The 25,754-nt window shown below is 39.0% G+C and overlaps 1 protein-coding gene across 2 annotated transcripts in view; it reads right to left on the bottom strand.

Annotated features, from left to right (window-relative positions):
- The window catches only part of ATP6V1H (ATPase H+ transporting V1 subunit H), a 143,226-nt gene extending 117,472 nt beyond the window's left edge, over window positions 1-25,754 (bottom strand). The window contains exons 1-4 of one of the 2 annotated variants that reach the window (XM_032759779.2): window positions 25,512-25,754; window positions 24,064-24,211; window positions 15,455-15,557; window positions 11,913-12,002 (exon numbers count right to left, since the gene is read on the bottom strand). In XM_032759779.2, coding sequence (XP_032615670.1) covers window positions 11,913-12,002; window positions 15,455-15,557; window positions 24,064-24,176 — 306 coding nt within the window. In that variant the 5' untranslated portion in view covers window positions 24,177-24,211; window positions 25,512-25,754. The remainder of the gene's footprint in view (window positions 1-11,912; window positions 12,003-15,454; window positions 15,558-24,063; window positions 24,212-25,511) is intronic. The other variant, XM_032759780.2, reaches the window with a different exon arrangement.

Below are 25,754 nucleotides of genomic sequence, written 5' to 3'. Positions count from 1 at the left end.
TGAAAAAATATTAGAAGAATGGATAACTAGAATAACCAATGGAGAGAAGGGCTTAAAGGAGCTGATAGAGCTGAAAGCCAAGTTTCGAGAACTACGCGAAGATTGCAGAAGCCTCAGTAGCAGATGCGATCAACTAGAAGAAAGGGTATCGCTGATGGAAGATGAAATGAATGAAATGAAGAGAGAAGGGAAGTTTAGAGAAAAAAGAATAAAAAGAAATGAACAAAGCCTCCAAGAAATTTGGGACTATGTGAAAAGACCAAACCTACGTCTGATTGGTGTACCTGAAAATGATGGGGAGAATGGAACCAAGTTGGAAAACACTCTGCAAGATATTATCCAGGAGAACTTCCCCAATCTAGCAAGGCAGGCCAGCATTCAGATTCAGGAAATACAGAGAACACCACAAAGATACTCCTCGAGAAGGGCAACTCCAAGACACATAATTGTCAGATTCACCAAAGTTGAAATGAAGGAAAAAATGTTAAGGGCAGCCAGAGAGAAAGGTCGGGTTACCCACAAAGGGAAGCCCATCAGACTAACAGCTGATCTCTCAGCAGAAACTCTACAAGCCAGAAGAGAGTGGGGGCCGATATTCAACATTCTTAAAGAAAAGAATTTTCAACCCAGAATTTGCTATCCCGCCAAACTAAGCTTCATAAGTGAAGGAGAAATAAAATACTTTACAGACAAGCAAACGCCGAGTGATTTTGTCACCACCAGGCCTGCCCTAAAAGAGCTCCTGAAGGAAGCACTAAACATGGAAAGGAACAACCGGTACCAGCCACTGCAAAAACATGCCAAATTGTAAAGACCAGCGAGGCTAGGAAGAAACAATAGCAACTAACGAGCAAAATAACCAACTAACATCATAATGACAGGATCAGATTCACACATAACAATATTAACGTTAAATGTAAATGGGCTAAATGCTCCAATCAAAAGACACAGACTGGCAAACTGGATAAGGAGTCAGGACCCATCAGTGTGCTGTATTCAGGAAACCCATCTCACGTGCAGAGACACACATAGACTCAAAATAAAGGGATGGAGGAAGATCTATCAAGCAACTGGAAAACAAAAAAAGGCAGGGGTTGCAATCCTAGTCTCTGATAAAATAGACTTTAAACCAACAAAGATCAAAAGAGACAAAGAAGGCCATTACATAATGGTAAAGGGATCAATTCAACAAGAAGAGCTAACTATCCTAAATATATATGCACCCAACACAGGAGCACCCAGATTCATAAAGCAAGTCCTGAGTGACCTACAAAGGGACTTAAACTCCCACACAATAATAATGGGAGATTTTAACACCCCACTGTCAGCATTAGACAGATCAATGAGACAGAAAGTTAACAAGGATATCCAGGAATTGAACTCAGCTCTACATAAAGTGGACCTAATAGACATCTACAGAACTCTCCACCCCAAGTCAACAGAATATACATTTTTTTCAGCACCACACCACACCTATTCCAAAATTGACCACATAGTTGGAAGTAAAGCTCTCCTCAGCAAATGTAAAAGAACAGAAATTATAACAAACTGTCTCTCAGACCACAGTGCAATCAAACTAGAACTCAGGATTAAGAAACTCACTCAAAACCGCTCAACTACATGGAAACTGAACAGCCTGCTCCTGAATGACTATTGGGTTCATAATGAAATGAAGGCAGAAATAAAGATGTTCTTTGAAACCAACGAGAACAAAGACACAACATACCAGAATCTCTGGGACACATTCAAAGCAGTGTGTAGAGGGAAATTTATAGCACTAAATGCCCACAAGAGAAAGCAGGAAAGATCCAAAATTGACACCCTAACATCACAATTAAAAGAACTAGAAAAGCAAGAGCAAACACATTCAAAAGCTAGCAGAAGGCTAGAAATAACTAAAATCAGAGCAGAACTGAAGGAAATAGAGACACAAAAAACCCTTCAAAAAATTAATGAATCCAGGAGCTGGTTTTTTGAAAAGATCAACAAAATTGATGGACCGCTAGCAAGACTAATAAAGAAGAAAAGAGAGAAGAATCAAATAGATGCAATAAAAAACGAAAAAGGGGATATCACCACTGATCCCACAGAAATACAATCTACCATCAGAGAATACTACAAACACCTCTATGCAAATAAACTAGAAAATCTAGAAGAAATGGATAAATTCCTCGACAAATACACCCTCCCAAGACTAAACCAGGAAGAAGTTGAATCTCTGAATAGACCAATAACAGGTTCTGAAATTGGGGCAATAATCAATAGCTTACCAACCAAAAAGAGTCCAGGACCTGATGGATTCACAGCTGAATTCTACCAGAGGTACAAGGAGGAACTGGTACCATTCCTTCTGAAACTATTCCAATCGATAGAAAAAGAGGGAATCCTCCCTAACACATTTTATGAAGCCAGCATCGTCCTGATACCAAAACCTGGCAGAGACATAACCAAAAAAGAGAATTTCAGACCAATATCCTTGATGAACATTGATGCAAAAATCCTCAATAAAATACTGGCAAACCGAATCCAGCAGCACATCAAAAAGCTTATCCACCATGATCAAGTGGGCTTCATCCCTGGGATGCAAGGCTGGTTCAACACACGCAAATCAATAAATGTAATCCAGCATATAAACAGAACCAAAGACAAAAACCACATGATTATCTCAATAGATGCAGAAAAGGCCTTTGACAAAATTCAACAACCCTTCATGCTAAAAACTCTCAATAAATTAGGTATTGATGGGACGTATCTCAAAATAATAAGAGCTATCTATGACAAACCCACAGCCAATATCATACTGAATGGGCAAAAACTGGAAGCATTCCCTCTGAAAACTGGCACAAGACAGGGATGCCCTCTCTCACCGCTCCTATTCAACATAGTGCTGGAAGTTCTGGCCAGAGCAATCAGGCAGGAGAAGGAAATAAAGGGTATTCAACTAGGAAAAGAGGAAGTCAAATTGTCCCTGTTTGCAGATGACATGATTGTATATCTAGAAAACCCCATTGTCTCAGCCCAAAATCTCCTTAAGCTGATTAGCAACTTCAGCAAAGTCTCAGGATACAAAATTAATGTACAAAAATCACAAGCATTCTTGTACACCAATAACAGACAAACAGAGAGCCAAATCATGAGTGAACTCCCATTCACAATTGCTTCAAAGAGAATAAAATACCTAGGAATCCAACTTACAAGGGATGTGAAGGACCTCTTCAAGGAGAACTACAAACCACTGCTCAATGAAATAAAAGAGGATACAAACAAATGGAAGAACATTCCATGCTCATGGGTTGGAAGAATCAATATCGTGAAAATGGCCATACTGCCCAAGGTAATTTACAGATTCAATGCCATCCCCATCAAGCTACCAATGACTTTCTTCACAGAATTGGAAAAAACTACTTTAAAGTTCATACGGAACCAAAAAAGAGCCCGCATCGCCAAGTCAATCCTAAGCCAAAAGAACAAAGCTGGAGGCATCACGCTACCTGACTTTAAACTATACTACAAGGCTACAGTAACCAAAACAGCGTGGTACTGGTACCACAACAGAGACATAGATCAATGGAACAGAACAGAGCCCTCAGAAATGATGCCGCATAGCTACAACTATCTGATCTTTGACAAACCTGACAAAAACAAGAAATGGGGAAAGGATTCCCTATTTAATAAATGGTGCTGGGAAAACTGGCTAGCCATATGTAGAAAGCTGCAACTGGATCCCTTCCTTACACCTTATACAAAAATTAATTCAAGATGGATTAAAGACTTATATGTTAGACCTAAAACCATTAAAATCCTACAAGAAAACCTAGGCAATACCATTCAGGACATAGGCGTGGGCAAGGACTTCATGTCTAAAACACCAAAAGCAATGGCAACAAAAGCCAAAATTGATAAATGGGATCTCATTAAACTAAAGAGCTTCTGCACAGCAAAAGAAACTATCATCAGAGTGAACAGGCAACCTACAGAATGGGAGAAAATTTTTGCAACCTACTCATCTGACAAAGGGCTAATATCCAGAATCTACAATGAACTCAAACAAATTTACAAGAAAAAAACAAACAACCCCATCAAAAAGTGGGCAGTGGACATGAACAGACACTTCTCAAAAGAAGACATTTATGCAGCCAAAAAACACATGAAGAAATGCTCATCATCACTGGCCATCAGAGAAATGCAAATCAAAACCACAGTGAGATACCATCTCACACCAGTTAGAATGGCCATCATTAAAAAATCAGGAAACAACAGGTGCTGGAGAGGATGTGGAGAAATAGGAACACTTTTACACTGTTGGTGGGACTGTAAACTAGTTCAACCATTGTGGAAGTCAGTGTGGCGATTCCTCAGGGATCTCGAACTAGAAATACCATTTGACCCAGCCATCCCATTACTGGGTATATACCCAAAGGACTATAAATCATGCTGCTATAAAGACACATGCACACGTATGTTTATTGCAGCACTATTCACAATAGCAAAGAGTTGGAACCAACCCAGATGTCCAACAACGATAGACTGGATTAAGAAAATGTGGCACATATACACCATGGAATACTATGCAGCCATAAAAAATGATGAGTTCGTGTCCTTTGTAGGGACATGGATGAAACTGGAAAACATCATTCTCAGTAAACTATCGCAAGGACAAAAAACCAAACACCGCATGTTCTCACTCATAGGTGAGAATTGAACAATGAGAACTCATGGACACAGGAAGGGGAACATCACACTCCGGGGACTGTTGTGGGGTTGGGGGAGGGGGGAGGGACAGCATTAGGAGATACACCTAATGCTAAATGATGAGTTAATGGGTGCAGGAAATCAACATGGCACATGGATACATATGTAACAAACCTGCACATTGTGCACATGTACCCTAAAACCCTAAAGTATAATAAAAAAAAAATTATGGAAAAAAAAAAAAAAGAATTAGAATGCAAAAAAAAAAAAAAAATGACAAATGAAATTATAAATGAATAAAACAGGGGATTAACAGCATTAAAGGGATATAAATACAAAGACAACCAATGGAACAGACAGAAAACTTCCTAAATGCCAAAAAAGTTTAATAAAAATGCAAACAAAACACATAATGAAGAATAAAATAGTAATGCACACAGTAATTATAATGCAGTATGACAGTTGAGATCAAATTTCTTAGTAATATTCATAAATGTGGATGGTTTAATTCACCCATTAAAAGAAAAAGGGGTTTCAACTCACAAACAAGACCCAAATCTATACTGTATACAAAAGACTTACCTAAAACAAAATGATTCACTTAAAAAAGGGACAGGCAAAGATATGCAGACAAGTAGAAACAACAAGAAGCCATGAGTTGCTATACCAGTATTAAAGTATAATTTAAGCCAAAATGTATTAAGTATGATAAAAGGGACACTTTTAATGATAAATGCCACAATTCACTGTACAGCATCCACCTTTATAAAGTGAAAACTACAAAAGATATTAGAATAGTAAAAAATCCATTTATAAGGGGGACACATTTAACATACCACTCTTAGTACAAAAAAAAGCAGACCAAGAAAAAAGTAGACAAAAAGTAAAGGTGTAGAAAACCTGTATCCTAAATAATAACATAATCAATAAAGTAGATCTGATAAATATAAATCAAACTTATACCCTTTAAGAAAGAATACATCTTCTCAAGTATACCTGGTACATTTATAAAATTGATCATATACTAATAAAAAAAGTATCAGTAAATTCCATAAAGTAGAAATGTTTTTAAAACATGATAAAGTTGAAATCTATAACAAAATGTTTTAAGCAGTTCTGCCTGAAAATTAAAATATAAATATTAAACAACCCTCTGTGAAAGGAAACACAGAAACTGAATTAAGAAAAACCTAAATCACTACATATCAGAGCTTAAGGGATATACTTCAAGCAGTAATCAAAGGAAAATGCATATATTTAAATACTTAATTTTTTTTTTTGGTGGGGGGGATAGTTTCACTCGTTCTGCCCAGGCTGCAGTGCAATGGCACAATCTCGGCTCACTGCAACCTCCACCTCTCAGGTTCAAGTGATTCTCCTCCCTCAGCCTCCAAGTAGCTGGAATTATAGGCATGCACCACCACACCCGGCTAATTTTGTATTTTCAGTTGAGATGGGGTTTCACCATGTTGGCTAGGCTGGTCTCAAACTCTTGACCTCATGACCCACCCACCTCGGACTCCCAAAGTGCTGGGATTACAGGCATGAGCCACCATGCCCGGCCAATATTTATTTCTTCTCAATAGAAGAATGGAAATAAATTAAAACTCCCAGTTCAAAATGCTAGAAAAAGAACAAAGGAAACAACAAAAAAGAGTACAGGAAGAATATAATAAAGGCAAAAGCAGAAATTAAGGCAGAGAACAGAAAAACTATAGATCAATTAATTTGAAAATCCTGACTGAAAAAAATTAACAAAATGGGGGAGAAACACTAGTTAATCAAGAAAAAAAAAAGCAGAAAGCACAAATAAACAAGCTAAGAAATGACATGGGGGACACAATATGCAAATAGAGAAAAAAATTTAAAGCATAAGATTTAATAAGATTAGTCTTCTATGAAAATAAATGCAAAAGTTTCAATACAATAATTTCCAGAGAAAATACAGATTACCAAAATTATCACCATTTGAGATAGAAAGCTTCAAATGAACAATTTCTGTAGAAGACATAGAGAAAGCTATCAAATAATTACCCACCAAAAACAACAGGTTCAGATGTATTCACAAGGGAATTTTACCAAAACTTAGCCCTTGTAGTCCTAATGCTAAACAAATTATTGCAAAGCATAGCAAATAAAGAAAAACCTCCAAATCCTTTTTATCAAGCAAGTATAATGCTGATACCTAAACCAAATGAAGAAAACAAAAAATAAAATAAAATTGTAAACCAATTACACATATGACCACTGAGGCAAAAATCCTAAATAACAGAAAAGAGAATTCAATAACATATTGAGAAAATAAGACACATGACCAAGTGGGATTTAACCAAGAATGCAAGGTTGGTTCAGTATTATAAAATCCATTACTATAATTCACTATATTGAAATATCTAAGGAGAGGGGAAAAAAAGTCATTCAATTATCTATGTAGATGCCCAGAAATAACAGCCTTTGACAAAACTCAATACCTATTCTTAATAATAGCACTCAAAAACTAAGAATTGACAAGTTCTTATAACCCATAAGAATTAAAAAAGTAAAATTATCTGTTTTATAACCCATAAGAATTGAAAAAGTAAAATTATATTTTTGCAAAAACAGATAATTATAAAAGTTTAATTAAAATTTTTTAGTTAAACTTTTATAAATTTATAATTTACAAATTTTATAAATTAGAGAAAAATTCAATCACAAAATTAATTCAAATAAAAGAATTCACTAAGGTACCAAAACAGAAAATATACAGAGATCAATGACTTTCATATACATTAACAAACAAAAGTTCAGAGATAAAATGGAAGAGAAATGCTGTCTTTAACAGTAATAATTAAGATAAAATACTAAGGTATAAACTTAACAAGAAATGTTGCAAAACCATTATGTGAAAATTACAACACTCCTGAAGACACAGACACACCTAACAAATGGAAAAGTATACCTTGTCCTTGGACAGAAAAATTCAGTAATATAACGATGTCATTTCTCCCTAAGTTAACTGATAAATTTATTATTAGTTTTTTAAATAGAGACAGGGTCTCACTATGTTGCCCAGGCTGGTTTCAAACTCCTGGCTTCAAGTGATCCTCCCACCTCAGCCTCCCAAGGTGCTAGGATTATAGGCATGAGCCAGTGCCAGGCCTTGTTTTGATTTTTTTTTTTTTATAATAGTAACATAGATTTAACACAACTTAGTAAAAATGCCAACAAACTTTTTCATAGATCAAATAAGCTGACATTCCATTACATACAAAAAAAAACAACATTCAAGAATACCTAGGTACATACTGGGGGAAAAAAAAAACTGCGAAGGGAACTAGCCATAAGATCCTCTATCATTAAACTGGGTGGTGCTGGAACATGAATACACAGGCATTCCAGAAGCAAAGTATAAAAGGTACAGAAATAAACCTAGTTATATAGGGAGGTTTGATATTAAAGGCAGCATCTCCAACCACTATGGCAAAGACTGACATTTTAATAAATGGTGCTAGGACAACTGAATGGCCATTTGGAAAACATAAAATTAGACACGTACCTTACACTACAGATAAGAACCAACTCTAAGCAGGCCAAATGTCTAACTAAAGATGAAACTATACAAGTACTAGAAAAAAACCTTGGTGAATTCCACTGTAAACTTGGGTATAAGGAAAAGCTTTCTATTACTCAAAATCTAGATTAAAAATTTTGACAAATTAGACTACATAAAAAATAAAAATAAATTGTTTCACCCTGTGAAAAATGTTATAAGCTAAGACAAAAAGGTAAATAACAAACTGGGAGAAAATATTTGCATTTTGTTCAGAGATATATGCCTAATATATAAATAACTCTTAAAAATAAAATGGGCAAAGACATGAGCAAATAATTCAGGGAAAAAAATGTAAAAGCAACCTTTAACGTCATCTAAAGATGTTCAACCTCGGACACCATTCTGATAGGCAAAAATGTAACAGCTTGACAATGCCCTCTGTTGAGAAGGTTACAGGGAATCAGGCACTCACACCCTGCTGATGAGAATGCAAAATGGAACGTCTGGCAATATTTTAACAAAAAAACTACATATGGAATTCCCTCTTACCCAGTAATCCCATTTCTAAGAATTTACCATGAAATATACACCCAACAACACACAAATATATTTGCACAAGGTTATTCTTTGCTTCATGATTTCTAATTCTAAAATTTGGAACCAACCACAATGTCCATCATTACATCAGAGGCTGAGTAAACTACGGTACATCCACTAATGGGGTACCATGTAGCTGTCAAAAACAGAACAGGGAGATGAGATCTCAATGAACTGACACATAATGATTTCTGGCATATTCTGTTAAGTGAAACAAGCAAAAAATAAGAGACTATATCTAATAAGTGTTTTATAGAAATAAGAGGGGGAAATTAAAAAATATACATGTGTCTGCCTATGTTCACAGAAAAAAAATAAAAAACCAATGATATTGGGCTGAGTGCAGTGGCTCACACTTGTAATCCCAGCACTTTGGGAGGCCGAGGCAGGCAGATCACTTAAGGTCAGGAGTTCAAGACCACCTTGGCCAACATGGTGAAACCCCGTCTCTACTAAAAAAAAAAATACAAAAATCAGCCAGGCATGGTGCCGGGTGCCTGTATCCCAGTTACTCCGGAGGCAGAGGCAGGAGAATTGCTTGAACCCAGGAGGAAGAGGTTGCGGTGAGCGGGGGTTGCGCCACTGCACTCCAGCCTGGGAGACAGAACAGAATTCTGTCTCAAAAAAAAAAAAAAACTACGACATTGGTCACCTACGAGAGGAGGTGGGAATGGGCTAGGATTAGTGACATTTCTCTGAGTATACCTTTCTGCATAGTTTTGACTTTTGGAAACATGTTAATGTTTTACATACTCAAAAATAAAATGCAGGCTAGGCATGGTGGCTCACGCCTGTAATCTCAGCACTTTGGGAGGCCGAGGTGGGCAAATAACCTAAGGTCAGGAGTTTTGAGACCAGTCTGACCAACATGGTGAAACCTCGTCTCTACTAAAAATACAAAAATTATCCAGGCGTGCTGACAGGCACCTGTAATCCCAGCTTCTCGGGAGGCTGAGGCAGGAGAATCACTTGAACCCAAGGGGCAGAGGTTGCAGCGAGCCAAGATCATGCCACTACACTCCAGCATGGGTAACAGAGCAAGATCCTGTCTCAAAAAAACAAATAAAATAAAAATAATAACAATGAAATGCACAAGGATGACGAAAAAAGTAAAATAGAATACAACAGAAACAAATGACTCTTACAGTATTTCATGAAAAATAATCACTCTGAAACTTGAACACAGTATTCTGACTATATACCCTGAGTTTAAAACAAAAACCTGCAAACAAATACTGAACTCTAGGTAAAAGACTTGTTTTTTGTGTGTATGTGTTTTTTTCAACTCTTATTTTAGGTTCAGGGGTACATGTGCCGGTGTGTTACATTGGTAAACTCATGTCAAGGGGGTATGTTGTACAGATTATTTCATAATCCAGGTACTAAGCCTAGTACCCAATAGTTATTTTTTTCTGATCCTCTCTCTCCCCCCACCCTCCAACCTCGAGTAGACCCCGGTGTCTGCAGTTCCCCTCTTTGTGTCCATGTGTTCTCATCATTTAGCTCCCACTTATAATTGAGAACATGCGGTATTTGGTTTTCAGTTCCTGTGTTAGTTTACTAAGGATAAAGACCTCCAGCTCCATCCATGTTCCTGCAAAGGACATGCTCTCATTCTGTTTTATGGCTGTATAGTATTCCACGGAGTATATGTATGTTTTCTTTATCCAATCTGCCACTGATGGGCATTTACATTGATTCCGTGTCTTTGCTAATGTGATTGGCGCTGCAACGAACAAACACGTGCATGTGTCTTTACAGTAGAATGATTTCTATTCCTTTGAGTATCTACCCAACAATGGGATTGCTCGGTCAAATGGTAGTTCTGTTTTTAGCTCTTTGAAGAATCACCACACTGCTTTCCTCAATGATTGAGTTGTAAGGGTCCACAACTCTGAAACTATTTTCTGTGTATTTTAGGGTAGAACAAACAAGTAAACACACTGAGGATAAGAGGAACTCACAATCTCACTGTTACAGAAGAGGTACACATACGGAAAGGAGAGACAAAGAACCCTGTGGTGCTGCGCTGAAATGTAATGGGAGCTACCAGCATGTCATGGTGTTAATTTACAGATATGAGCATATGGACAGTAACTGAGGATATAAGCAACCACGGTCCGCATGCCGACTCACAGCTCCCTCATTCTAGGTACAGTCCCATACAGTAACAAGATAACCATGGCAGATCATAACATTTACATTTTTCTAAACTTTACTGTTTTACATGAAAAAGTGCTCAGAGAGACTGAGGTCATTCTCAGACAGTCCTGATACTGATCCTTCCTCACATTATAAAATCACTAGATTCCTATAAAGGACATGACCCCTAGGAAGACAGCACCATTCTGCCCAACCTTTGTATTCCCAATAATAGTACAGTGCTTGGTGAAAATTAGGCCATCAATAAATGTTTTTTTCCTTATAAGTTAACAGAACAACCCTCCCTAAACACCCAGACTGACTCTTTCCTTCAAGTCTCCTGAGACACTCAGCAGCTGGAAGGCCTATCTCATAAGAACTGCTCTACATACCAACAACCTAAGCCTAGATTATACTCTAGTGTAAAATACATAAATATGAATAAAGGAGGCCTCTCCTTTATTCATAATTGGGTTCAGGATGGTAACACAGAAAACAGAAACTGTACGCAACTGGAAAAGTTTTCGATGATAAGCAAAACTGTTTCCAAAAGGAACGAAAGCACCGAACCTCCAGGGCCCGGCACTGGCCTAAAACACATGAGCACTGAAATGTGTTGACTGACTGGATGAGAAGGAGCCATATCATCCAGAAAGCCTCAGATGATACAGCAAGCTTTGCTGGCATTCAACAAAAAACTCTGAGGTATCTCAGAAAAATGTACATATTGATTACTTGGTATTCTGAAAAATAAAAACAGGCTGTGTGTGGGTATCTCTGTCTTTAGCTCTATTAGCAAATTACAACCCACATAAATGAGAAAAATACATTATTATGCTCTAGAAGAGAACAAATGTTCTAAGTGAAATCTCACCAAAAATACTGCTACTGTGAGGTATGCAAAAAAATGAAGTCATCAAATGTGTTAAGTAAAGAATATACCTACCTGCAGCATATCATCCACCATAGTTAGTATATACTGAACGGTCTGTTCTTTGCAGATATGAGTCATCAGATTTATAAATGTTTTAGCACACTAAAAAAAAAAATGAAATTAAGGTTATTGTTTTTATTTGCAAACACAACATTTCAATGGAACTTCAGTAAAACATTGTTTCTCCTTCATAAATTAGGATACAAATACTAGTAACTAACAAATTTTACTTACAGAAAACATATACCTTTTATAAATATTGTGATGAAGTATGTGAGGACCTTACTATGGCTTGTATCAGCTTGTGAACATTTCTAGTGATAAGTTTCAGAATGTTTACTATTTTTAAATAGATATACTTGGCCACTAATAACTCTTGATTACCGATGACAGCATAAAGTTATGTAGGCAATCAAAAATTACAATTGGTTTTGAGTATTTTATTTGTTGTACTTAAAGGGAACAGAAGACAAGAGCAACAAGAGTACTGGAGATTGGAATCAGAAGAACCTGACTAGTCTCCATTCTACAGCGTATCGACTGCATGACAACCTCTCCATAATTCAATAAAAACTGGAGCCAACAATATATTACCTACTAACTTCCCCATGACTGTTGTAAGAATCAGACCAATTTGTATATGGGCTCCTTCAGCCAATGAGGCCCCCCTGATAGGCAGCAGAATTGAACCTTTTTATGGGGCCAGGTTCTAAACTCAGCATATAAATCAAATAGTGTACAAATCAAAACACTCTATAAAACACTCTATATAATCCCTTAAATCACCCCCCAAAAAACCATAGTTTTAAGTATGCAACAGCATTCAGTAATAGGTTTGGAGTCATACACTGAAAAACTTCCCCACCCTAAGGATGTATAAATTAAAGTGTATTTCACTTGGTATTCATTCATTCAATAAATCCCCAATGTAACAAACAGCATGTGATAAAAAACATGCTATAAAAAAATGGAGACCTTACCAAATCATACTTATCCTAGAACTTACGCCTATCTATGAATCTTGTCTTCCATGGATAGACAGCCCACTCACCATACTCAATGTAAGAAGTTAACAGTAACAAATAATTGGGTTTTTTAATCAAAACATTAAAGTGGAAACACTTTAACCTATTTAAGCAAAAAAAAAAAAAAAGATATAAGTTTCCCATGGTATTTCTGTCAGAACTCTTTTCAGATATACTGCCATTTTGTTTGGATAAAAAGCTTCCTGGCAACTGCCCCATAAAAGGCCCATCACACCAGACACTGCTATTAAGAAAGAACTGTTTTTGCACACTTACTAAGAAACAGGTTTAAAAAAAAAAAAGAGAAAAAATGAAAAGAAAGGGCTGTTTTAACTCCTGACTCCTTAAGGGAAAAGTCTTATTAACACACATCCACAGTCTCACCAGGCACATGGCAGGGACTCAGTGTGTATGTGCTGAACAAACAGTGAATGAGCTGCATGTTCCATTGCACATGCGGTTGGGGTGGGGAAGCTTTTTCAAAGGACGACACCAACAGCAGACATCACAAAGGAAAGGAAGAACTAGATTTCATCGCACAACTTAAACTTCAATATGGCAAAGACCCCATAAACCAAGTTAAAAATTCAACAAACAAGCTGAGGAAATACGGCATGCACAAAGCTGGTATACTTAAAACATAAAGGAAACTGACAAATCAATAAGATTATAAACACTTCCATAGAAAAGTAAATAAAAAACATACAGCCATGTGTCGCTTAACAATGGGGAAAGTTCTGAGAAATTCATCATTAGGCAATTTCCTTGTTGTGTGAACATCCTAGAGTGTACTTACACAAACCCAGATGGTAGTGCCTACTACATACCTAGGCTATATGGTAGAACCTATGGCTCCACACCTGTACAGTATGTAACTATACTGAATACTACAGGCAACTGTAATGCAATAGTAAGTATGTGTGTGTCTAAACATAAACATAAAAAACGTGCAGTAAAAACATGGTAGTATAATCTTATAAGACCGCTGTTGCATACACAGTCCGACACTTACCAAAACATCTTTATGTAGTCAGTGCATGACAGTATAGAAGCAATCGATATGGATACAAAAGGTGCCAAAAACCATCTAAAAATGTGTAACACTATTACGTTAAGATACTGTCTTTCACCTATCAAAATGACCAAAAGATGAATGGTTAGACCCAGAGGGGGTGCTGGAGCAGGGGCATGGGCCCTCTCATATACTGCTGACAGGATCTGCAAACTGGTACAATCTATCAAGAGGGCATTTTCATAATATCAAAACTCTCACATGCTCAAATAGTTTAATCAATAATTATGCTCTTTTTTGTGTGTGTGTGTGTGTGTATTTTTAGTAGAGACAAAGTTTTACCATGTTGGTCAGGCTGGTCTCGAACTCCTGACCTCAAGTGATCTGCCCGCCTCAGTCTCCCAAAGTGCTGGGATTACAAGTGTGATCCACTGCACCCAGCCAGATAATTGCACTTCTCGAATTAATTATGAGGAGATTACTAACTGTTCGCCTCAAAACAGAAAAAAAAGGAAGTAGCCAAAATATGCAACAGTATAGAATTAGTTTAGATCATTATGGTTCATCCATTAAATGGAAAATTACACAATGGAACTTTCCATAAATGGGAAATAATAATAAATTATTTTAAATACCACAGAAATATCTTTACAGGCATGGTAGGGAAGGGAAGAATATACAGTTAAATGAAAAGAACAAAGATATGTACATATCACCCCATTTGGTAAAAAGTTCACATTTGTAGAGATAAGTGTATAAGTTATCTTACGCACAGAAAAATATCTAGAGAGGTATATGCTAAGTGTTACAAGTCACCTTGAACAGAGAAATATTAGGTAGAATAACTTTTTTCTTTTGCTTAATGGTATTTTATTTTTCTACAATAAACTTACCACGAAAGAAGGTAAAACATCAACATATGTAACTAAACATTTTAAACCACTGTATATGAAAAAACTCCACAACACTTCAAAGATAAATAGTAAAAAAGGAAACTATGTTTGCTATAAATATGGCAAACAGTAATAAATTTTGTATGTAAAAAACTGTTTATCAAAAAATAACAAAACCTTATAGATTAAAATAAAAAGAATGCCCCCGCCAAAAAAATTTTCAAAGGACATATAAATACTTAATAAATCAACAGGAAAATAACGTAATCCCATGTCATCAAAGTGATATCCCTTTTAACTTAGCAAATTCAAAGATTTTCAATTATATTAAGTATTTCAAACATTACTAGTAAGAATACCAAGTGGAAAAAATTCTCTTAAAAAAAGAAAAGCAACTTTTAAAATTTAACATACTCTGAAACAGTAATTTTCCAGAAATTTGTCTTCTAGGTTTATATTCTAAGAAAATATTCAGAAATACAGAAAAGGATGAAGGTAAACATACTCAATATAATGTTTTTTCCAAATTTGCAAGAAAACTGGAAGTCACTTATAATCACTAAGATTTTTCTAAACTTTTGGATGACATGGGGAAGTGTTCATTATATAATGTTTATTGATCACCTGGCTGCCTTCAGTTTGAAGCATCTCTTGCTTCTCTTCAGGGCTTCGTTTCATTTCAAACCTCTGAATAAACTCACAATCTTCAGCAGAAATCATCTGTCCCCTAGAAAGTAAGAATAAGATGTTTTGTTCAGTAAGAGCTGAATATGTAAGCAAGTGATAGAGGAATTTTCAGTCTTTCTCTTCTCTCCTTGGCAGCAAACCACAAGGGCTGACGCAAGGGCCCTGGCATCAGACAGACCTGGATTCAACGCTTAGTTTCACCACAAATAAGACAGTGTGAACTCCCTGGAACCTGAGTTAATTTATCTGCAAAATGCGAACAATAATCACATTGCCTCTAAGGGGCTGTACTGAGGATAAAATTACATTCACATAAGGTGGTTAGTAGCATGTGGCAAATAGTAGGCACTCAGTAAAATGTCACCTCTCAGCATTACCCAGTGTCTCACCTTTATTCCCCCTCTCAAGCCAAACAATTCACATGGCTATCTAATTTATCAAGTCCAAAGCCACTTTATATGAATTTCTATGACCATTTTTCTCTAGTATATTCTTTCCCTCCAGACAGAAAAAAAAAAACAAAAAAAACTGATTTTCCTCCTCTCTGGAAAATAACTCTCCATCCTGACCCCACACTCTCCTGTTTTCCTCCATCTCTTCCAGGGGTCGCTTCATCACTGGCTCTTTGCCCTTCAAGGCTCCTCCCCAGCACTCAATCACTGAAATCTTGCTTTTGACTTCCAAACTCCTTCCTGTGAGAGATTCAATCGAGAGTCCCACCTTCCCTCCCTCCCAATAATCTCCACTGTCTTCTACCTCCAGAGATAGTCTTACCATTTTCAAATTCAGCATCATGTTCCTGTCATCTTCCCTGTCATCCCCAGTGAAGATGATATCCCACTGTCACTTTCGCCAGTGGTGATGATGCTGAATTTGAAAATGGTAAGACTATCTCTGGAGGTAGAAGAAACACAGCTCAACCTTCCCAACTTCTCCACTCCTCAGGGACTCAAACATACCATAGCAAACCCCCATCCTAATCTCTAAATACAGACCCTTCCTTGTCTAAATGATGTGTCAGCAGAACAGCCTTGCTAGCCCCCTGTAAGACTCTGGGCACTTCAGGGTTCATTCAAGTCAACTCCTTTAAGCCACCAGCATGGTAGGAAAAGCAGAGCATTTGAGTCAATATGGGGAAGAGTTCCAGTTCCAGGTGTGAAAGCTTAGCAAGTCACTATTCATCTGACCACTGTTCACACCAGTAAAATGGCAACTATGATACTACCTGCCCTAGTCCACTAGGCGGTTATGCAGATTAAATGAAAAAATATAAGAAAAAGCACTTGCTGTATATTAGAACATGGGTAAAAGCAAGTGTAAAATTAAAAATTTTTGTAATCTATTTTCCTGCTCAAACAACACCAATATAGTTTTTTTGGTTTTTTGTTTGTTTGTTTGTTTTTGAGACAGAGTCTCACTCTGTTGCCAGGCTGGAATGCAGTGATGCGATCTCAGCTCAATGCAACCTCTGCCTCCTGGGTTCAAGCCATTCTCCTGCCTCAGCCTCCCGAGTAGCTGGGACTACAGGCCCATGCCACCACGCCCAGCTGATTTTTTTATTTTTAGTAGAAACGGGGTTTCACCATATTGGCCGGGCTGCTCTCAAACTCCTGATCTCATGATACACCTGCCTCAGCCTCCCAAAGTGCTGGGATTACAGGCATGAGCCATCGCACCCGGCCCCAATATAGTTTTTAACTCAGTAGTTTAAAAAATTGTCCTTCCTCCCCTGACCCCAAATATGTTGAGGGATTGGTGTTCTCAAAACCCACTCAGAGAAACACTGAATGTAAAGCAGGTTCCCACTATCACAGTTCGGTTAGGTGCAGTGGCTCATGCCTGTAATCCCAGCACTTTGAAAGGCCAAGATGGGGGGACTCCTTGAGCACAGGAGTTTAAGACAAGCCTGGGCAACACAGTGAGATCCCCATCTCTACAAAAAATAAAACAACAAAATAAGTTGGGTGTGGTGGCACACTCCTGTAGTCCCAGCTACTTGGGAGGCTGAGGCAGGAGGATCACTTGAACCCAGGAGGTGAAAGTTGCAGTGAGCTGAAATTGCGTCACTGCACTCCAGTTTGGATGACAGAGTGAGACCCTGTCTCAAAAAAAAAAAAAGAAGCATAGTTATAGAAGGATGGCCCACTTTGAGAGCTGCCTTGGGTCAGGCTCCCAGAGCTGGGCCCTGAGATGAAGACTGATGTACAAGTGACTTATGAAAGAAGAGCTCCCAGGAGAGGTCAGGGATAGCATGGAGGGCACAGGACACTGAAGCAAAAAAGCCCAGCAGGATTCAAGCAAGGAACCCAGGACAGCTTTCCCTAAGCCCACAGGAGAGCCTGGGAAGGTGAGGCACTCAGAACTGTCCCCTCCCCAAGAGGAGGGACCTGAACTTGCATACGTCCTACTACCTCTACCCTTAACCCCACCTTCTTCCAAAAAAGACCTTGATTACTACATATTCAAAAATCATCAGTGTCCCTTCTGGGTTTTGTACACACTACTGCTATATGCCAAATTGTTTTGTATAGTTCAAATTTGCTTCTGGACTTTGTAATTCACTGTTCTGTCTTCTTACATCAGTTTCACACTGTTCTAAGCATTGTAACTTTGTTTTCACACATGCTCATTTTTTAACATTTTTAAACTATTCTCACCCATTTATTTTTTTCAACAATTTCTTAATTACCAACCCAAAGGAGAATTTTGTCTTTCTAGATCTCTCTTAGGCAGGTGACACTATGACTACATCTTGACACTCTCTTCCCTAGCTTCCGGATTCTTCTCATCCCACTCGAGTCACTCATCTTCACTGCCTCCTGTGCCTCAGCTACTATGAAAGGCTCTCTTCCTTTCTCACCCCACCCCCTGCGCTGAACTCTGGCATGATCTCCCCCAGACCCCACTCATATCCTCCCACAGATGGCAGAGGCACTCCAGACCCTACAGGCACAGAACTGAGATTGTTAATCCCAAAGGCTAGAAGTTGGAAGCAAAAACAGACACTCTGCCCACTTTCCATTCTGGCTAAGCACTTCGCATACCAGTCAGGAAAAAATGCACTCTGCACCCTGGGGTAGACTAAGATAACAAGGTCATCCAGTCTAGATCTGGCTCCAAAATAAATGAAATGTTGAGCACACCCATAAACCTGAACTTCTAGATAAAAACAATTTTACCCCTAAATTTTGCTATGCTGATATGTAAAGGGATGTCATAACCTCTGTGAAGCAAATCATGTCAAAAGGTGGTGGTTTTTCTACCATGAAGAAGGTATACCATGAAGGCTACATTTCGTAACCTTATAATTTTGCAGCTTTCTTTTCCATTTAAATAACTGTTTATTTGTCAAGCCACTCCCTAACCTTTTTCTTTCCTTATTTAAGTTATTTTCTCTCTGGGTCTTCCCTTGACATTTCCATAATCCAGCAGGTTCAGGGCTCTGGTGTCTTCTAGGATGACCCACAGCTAATCAGGCACCAGCACCAGACCTAACAATCTTCCCCTTAAAACTACTCTCCTCTCTACTTCCCTGCCTTTGGAGTAGCTCAGCACTAGGACAACCTTCCACCCATGGATTTCCCTGCTTTCAATTCAACCTTCTTCAAAACCATCTTCTTAGCTACTACCAGGCGGCCTTCTCAAGTACATATGGGGTCATATTATTCCCTTGGACTGTGAGTTCTACCTAGCACTTACACAGAGGCATTCAGTAAAAATATTTAAAATCAATTGACTAATTAAAACCTATATAATCATGCACATGTTACTTAACCTATCTGAACAGTTATCTACTCATCTTTAAAAGAGAATAGGATAGAAGCTGGGCATGGTGGCTCATGCCTGTAATCCCAGCACTTTGGGAGACCGAGCTGGGTGGATCACCTGAGGTCAAGAGTTCGAGATCAGCCTGGCCAACATGGTGAAACTCTGTCTCTACTAAAAATACAAAAATTAGCCGGGTGAGGTGGCAGGTGCCTGTAATCCCAGCTACTCGGGAGGCTGAGGCAGGAGAATCACTTGAACCCGAGAGGCGGAGGTTGCAGTGAGCCGAGAATGCGCCATTGCACTCCAGCCTGGGCGACAAGAGTGAAACTCCATCTCACAAAAAAAAAAAAAAAAAAGAGAGAATAGGATAGAAAAACCTATGTCACTGTATTTCTATGAAAATAATGTTAAATAGGATGTTAGTTATCAAGCATGTTACTTCCTTTTCCAAATACTCATCTCCACCAATTCCTGATAAGCACAATAGTCCACTCATAATTTAGTCAACTAATATTAGCTGGCAGCCTACTACATGCCAGGCACCTGTAAGAACAGTTGACACAGCAATAAATAGGGACCCCTCTTTTGAGCCTGCACTCCAGTGAGGAAAACAGAAAATACGCAAATACAAAAACAAATAATCTTGAAAACACACACACGTTATAATGCTGAGGCTGTAAATGCTATGATAAAAAAACCAGTCTGGGTAGGGTGCTTGTGAGATCGCCTATACAGCCACACAAATGAAGTGAATGAAGTGGCCAAAGAATCTAAGGGTGGAACTTCCGGAGAGACAGACACACAGGTCCAAGGAGCTGAGGTTTGCTATGTGAGAAAGATCAAGAAGGCAGGAGCTAGAGAGCTGTGAGCGAGGGGGCATGATCAGACTTGTATTTTTTTGAAATCACTCTTGCAGTTCTGTGAAGAATTGCTCCTACTGAGGCAGCAAGGATAGCAGAGACAGACAGCAGGCAACAGGCAATAACAACAGAGCACATGCAAGGGGAACACAACACGCACGAGGCAGGAGCCACAGACACAGGGTAGCACTCAGATTCGAGGCATCTTTTGGACGTACAGCTGGAAGAATGTGTTGATGGGCTGGACATGGACTGTGAGCAAAAGGGAAGCAGCAAAGATGGCCCCAAGGTTTTTGGCCTCCGAAGCTGGTAAATGAAGAAGCCTGGAGAGAGCCACACTGAACTACCTGAAGCTCCCAAGCACTGCATGTCCTCCCAGGCCTCAGCTCCCTGCCTGGACCTCCCTTCCTGGATAACTCCAGGTGTTCCTCAGCCTGGACAACTCCTGTTACTTTTTTTTTTTTTTTTTTTTTTTGAGTCAGAGTCTTGCTCTATTGCCCAGGCTGGAGTGCAGTGGTGCAACCTAGGCTCACTGCAACCTCCGCCTCCTGGGTTCAAGTGATTCTCCTGCCTCAGCCTCCCAAGTAGCTGGGATTACAGGCACCTGCCACCATACACGGCTAATTTTTTAGTAGAGACGAGGCTTCACCATGTTGGCCAGGCTGGTCTCAAACTCCTGACCTCAGGTGATCCACCCACCTCGGCCTGTTTAAGCAAAGGGCTGGGATTACAGGCGTGAGCCACCGCGCCTGGCCTCCTGTGAGTGTCTTTATGCGTTCTGGGAAAACTCCCCCAATACTCCCAGCATTTATTTGCTCCCACTTTTTGTTGTGTATTTCCTCTTGTTGTAAATATATATACACTTTATATATTTATATATTTCTCTATCTTAACACTTAGCACAATTTGTTATTTAATTTGGTAAAAGTCTGTTTCCTCATGAGATTTAAACTCATGAGCAAGGATGGCATTTTATAATTCTCGTATCCTCAAGGTATAGTTTTACCAGATTCCAGTTTGACTAGAACACAGCCATACCCATTCATTTATGTACATCTATTTATTAAGAAAAAGCTTAATCAAATATAAACACATGTTTCAAATACTGTATTTTCATAATAACATATTAATTTGTGAAGAACAAAAGCATATTGGGCTCTCGACACTGGGCGACGCTCCCACAGGTCTTATTATCTCAGTATAGAATGTGATAGAAGATTCACTGATTCTTCATGTGTTGGTTCCAGCCCCCAACAACCTGTAAGCTCTTTTATGAGAGACACATTTCACACCCACTAGCGCCCACACATCAACAGGCTCAACAGGCCTACAGTTAACATTTGGTGAACACTTGCCCACAGACCTACAGAGTGGAGGGGTTTTACAAAAGAAATTTGTGAGGTGGACAACAGAACAAAAGACAGATATATAGGAAAACGAGAAAATACAACATGTCATAGACCATGGGTAATGAAGAATAGAAATAAAGTAATTTTAAATGCTCCATGTAACTAAAAACATTCCAAACGCCAATGTTAGACAGAGCTCTGGCCAGTCCACCAGTGCTTTATGATCAACAATATTATTCTATGTAGGCTATAAACAGATCCAGGCTTTATAAACATAAAACTCCCTGTCCTCTAGTCTAAATGCACTCTGGATTAAAGAAATTAGGAAACAGCTCAGAATCCTAATTTCACAGGGAATTTAAACAATTATACAAAAGCTGATGAACAGAGAAAACATCAGCAAGTCTCTCCTCCTCCTGTCCGTCAGTCAGTGGCCCCACAATAACCCAGTTCCTTAAAGTAGGAATCCAGAAGTCATCCAAGACTTCTCTTTCACCCCCACACATCAAATCAATCACTAAGACTCTCTCAGATCTATTCAATTCTATCTATTCCAATACCTTAGTCACTGCTACAGCTTCTCTCTATCTCTAGACTTATCACCTACAGACTCACCCTTTATGCTGCTGGTAGAACAATTCAATCAAGAGGCAGATACGGTCTTCTAACTCCCAGCTACAAGATTCATTGGTTTCCAACACCTACAGCTCCTTGGAAAATGGTGAATGGTCTCAAAAAGAGGCTCTGGGACACACACTCCCAACTCCATTCTATCATTTTCATCTGTTTTACATGCTAACTTCACATCAATCATGGGCTTCACAGCTTAAAAATCAGCTTGAAAAGCACTGACTGGTAGTATCAAGTCCAAACTCCTTCCAGCCACACACCCACACACAGCATCTTCACGATCGGCCCCTGGCTGCCTCTCTAGCCTCAGCTCTCTGCATTGCCTGCCTCCAAAACATGTACGACTCCCACCCAGTGTGCTGTTTTTGCTTCCCTGCCTTTGCTCACACTATCTGTTCTATTCCCAAGGCTGCTCCTACTTGCCACATGGCTAAATACCCGTCATCCTCAAAAACTCAGTTCAGGGACCAGCCCCCTCAGGAAAATTTCCAGGGGGTAGAATTAGTTGTCTTTTTTATGTGCACCTGCCAGACCCTGTGCATCTTTCTATTGCCACAGTTAACATACTAAATTAGAGCCGGGTGCGGTGGCTCACGCCTGTAATCCCAGCACTTTGGGAGACCAAGAGGGGCAGATCACGAGGTCAGGAGTTTGAGACCAGCCTGGCCAACATGGTGAAACCCCATCTCTACAAAAATACAAAAAAATTAGGTGGGCAAGGTGTCAGGTGCCCGTAATCCCAGCTACTTGGAAGGCTGAGGAAGAATTGCTTGAACCCAGGAGGCAGAGGATGCAGTGAGCCAAGATCACCCCACTGTACTACAGCCTGGGCAACAGAGTGAGACTCCGTCTCAAAAAAAAAAAAAATAGTGAATTAAAATTATCTATTAATACATCTGACTTCCCTACTAGAGTTTTAGTTCCTTCAGGGATAGTACTCTATATGGAATTTTTGTAGCCTCAAAGCCTGGAAAAATGCCTCAAACTTGGCAGGTAATCAATAAATGTTTGATGAGTGATTAAATTAACAGAAATTAAAGGATCATTTTTGTACATTATAGATCCCTCCTACAGCAACACAAACTATTAATACTAATATAAAATTAACACTAATATAAAACTACAGATTCCTCAATTTGTTTTTCAAAATGCATATGTAAATCTGAACTGAATTCCTTGGTAACGCAGTTATAAATATATTAAAATAAATATGAAGTCAATAAAATATGGTCAAGAATACATGAATGCTCACTTTACAGATAAATATAAAATACTGAAACATCAGCACATTAAATATTAATATGCACAAGAAAGAAGGGGGAACTAAAATTTATTGTATTCAACATACTAATGTTTGTATTCTACTATGCTAATACTTTAAATACATTATTTCAGCAACAAGCCTGCGGGGTATGTCTCCCCATTTCACATTTTACTTTATTGAGCCTCGGAGAAGTTAAGTGATTTGCTTAAGGTCACCAAACTAATAGCAAGAACCAAAACTCAAATCCAAGTCTCTCAACTCAAACATCTATGCTTCTTATTGGTTGTATGCACCACTCTAAAAAGGCCACCTGCCCCCATGCTGATTGCCAGGGCATATCAGATCAGTCTAGTAGGTTTTGCCCCTCATCCCCTTCCTCCCTCCGTTAGCCCAAGGACATTCCTCCTATGTTTCCCACTTATTCAAAAAGTACTTCCCCAGGCAGCCAGGGAAGGTCAAAAGTACCATGAGCCGCTCTGCTTCCCCAGTAGGACGCCAAGCTGTTTCCACCCCACTACACTTAACTCCCTAAGACAGCTAATTATTCTGAGGAGGAAGTGTTTCTTCCACATTTATCAGTATTTTCCCCATATTTCTCTCATAGAAGCATGACCATGAAAAAGTCTGATGCAAAAGCATATGACTGTCCATGATTCACAGCAAACTGGTACTTACTGAAGATAGGATTGCCAGTTCACTTTGTTTGCACGAACTTCTGCAGCCTTGGCAGCAATAATATTGGTTGGGACGGCAGCATCCACAGCACCTCGGATATCCATTTTGGTCATCTAAACTTCGTAATCTTGAATGTCTTTCAACAAATCTTCAATTTTGATGCAAGGTAAAAACAGAATACTAGGTGTTTCTTTTTTTTAACAACTATTAATATTATGATTATGAATATCATGATCACTTTAATCTCTCCAGGCATTCAACTCAAATATTAAATGTCCTAAGTCTGAAAGTATCATTATATTTCAAATATTGTCCACTGCTCCATAAAAGAGTTCTTTACGCTTTTGCTTTTCTAGAAAAATGTTTCATTATTGGCACTAACATTGCGGTAAGATTTTTAAAGCAATCACCTAATATACTGAAATCAGAAATCATTATTAAATAGAATAGGTATAAATATGGGAAAAATTGTAAATTTATACAATTGTGGTTAACTTTTCTCATAAAGAAACAATAAGAATATGAATAGTACAGATAAGGCTAGTTACCTTATAAACATTTACTAAGCATCATTTTGAAGTGGCACATTAAAAATTCTAAGTCCTTTCGAAAATTACTCAAATTAAAATACACAAAGTGGGAACGTAATTTCTTAGAAGACAGTGCTTTCCTTTTCAAACAAAATTCATAGTATTTGCAAAATCAAAATTCGGACAGAAATTTTTAGAACAAATACCTATTACAATTTAGGTAAGCTAACAATGGAGGTCTGGCCGAACGACAAGAACCTACAATAATGGAATTCTATGTAATTCTCATTCCTAAACTTCCAGATACAAACGACTGATTTTAACACAACGCAAAATACAGGTGCCACTTGCAAAATATAAATTCATGGCCATGGCCAAAAAGAAGTTAAAATCCTACCCAAAACTACATTCTGGGTTTCCAATGATCTTAATCAATTTGGAACTTAATCTCTGTATCTGAAGATTTGCTGTATAAACAACCCTGGGCAGTGCGGAACGACAGGGCCCAGAAAAAAACAGGCTTCAACCGGGCCAGGCTGGAACTCTGCAGCCAAGGAGGCTCAGCCCCAGCAGCCCGTCCTGGGGTAGCTCAAGGTGTCTCTGGACAATTACCTATGTCCCTGAACTACTTGCACCCCCAGCGATCCAGGGCCGTGGCCCAGTCCTGGAGAAGGTATATTTTTTACCCCGCCCCCTCCACTCTCCTGCCCGCCCCTCACGTTTCTTCCCCCTGCGAGAAAGGCTCCAGAATTTCGTTTAATAAACCTGGTTGAGGCCTGGAAGAAAAGCAATCTGGCAACCGGGGGCCGAAGGAGGACAGGAGAGGACCAAGCGGCGAGACACCAGCACGCACCAGGTAAGGTGGAGAAACTGACCTGGTCTGGGGCCTGAAACCAAACAACCCGAGGGCGGCCTTACCTCGCGAATCCTCGAGACCCCACAATGCACCCAAAGAGGCAGGGAGGGTGGTCCGGGGCGCCAAGTCAGAGCCAAGTCGTCGTCTCCTGTCAGGTCCGGAGGTCTGAGCAGTGGCGGGAGACTCCGGGAGCCGAAAGTGAAGCGGGTCCCGCACCAAGGAGATGTTGAGGGCCGCACAGGTAGAAGGAAGCCAGGGCGGCCGCAGTAGAATGACAGAGGCGCCGATCACGTGATCGGAGGCAC

Source organism: Hylobates moloch, unplaced genomic scaffold, assembly GCF_009828535.3.
Source record: "Hylobates moloch isolate HMO894 unplaced genomic scaffold, HMol_V3 SCAFFOLD_9, whole genome shotgun sequence".
NCBI lineage: Eukaryota > Metazoa > Chordata > Mammalia > Primates > Hylobatidae > Hylobates > Hylobates moloch.
The sequence above is the reverse complement of the archived record's forward strand: the minus strand, read 5'-3'. Positions and strand labels throughout refer to the sequence as shown.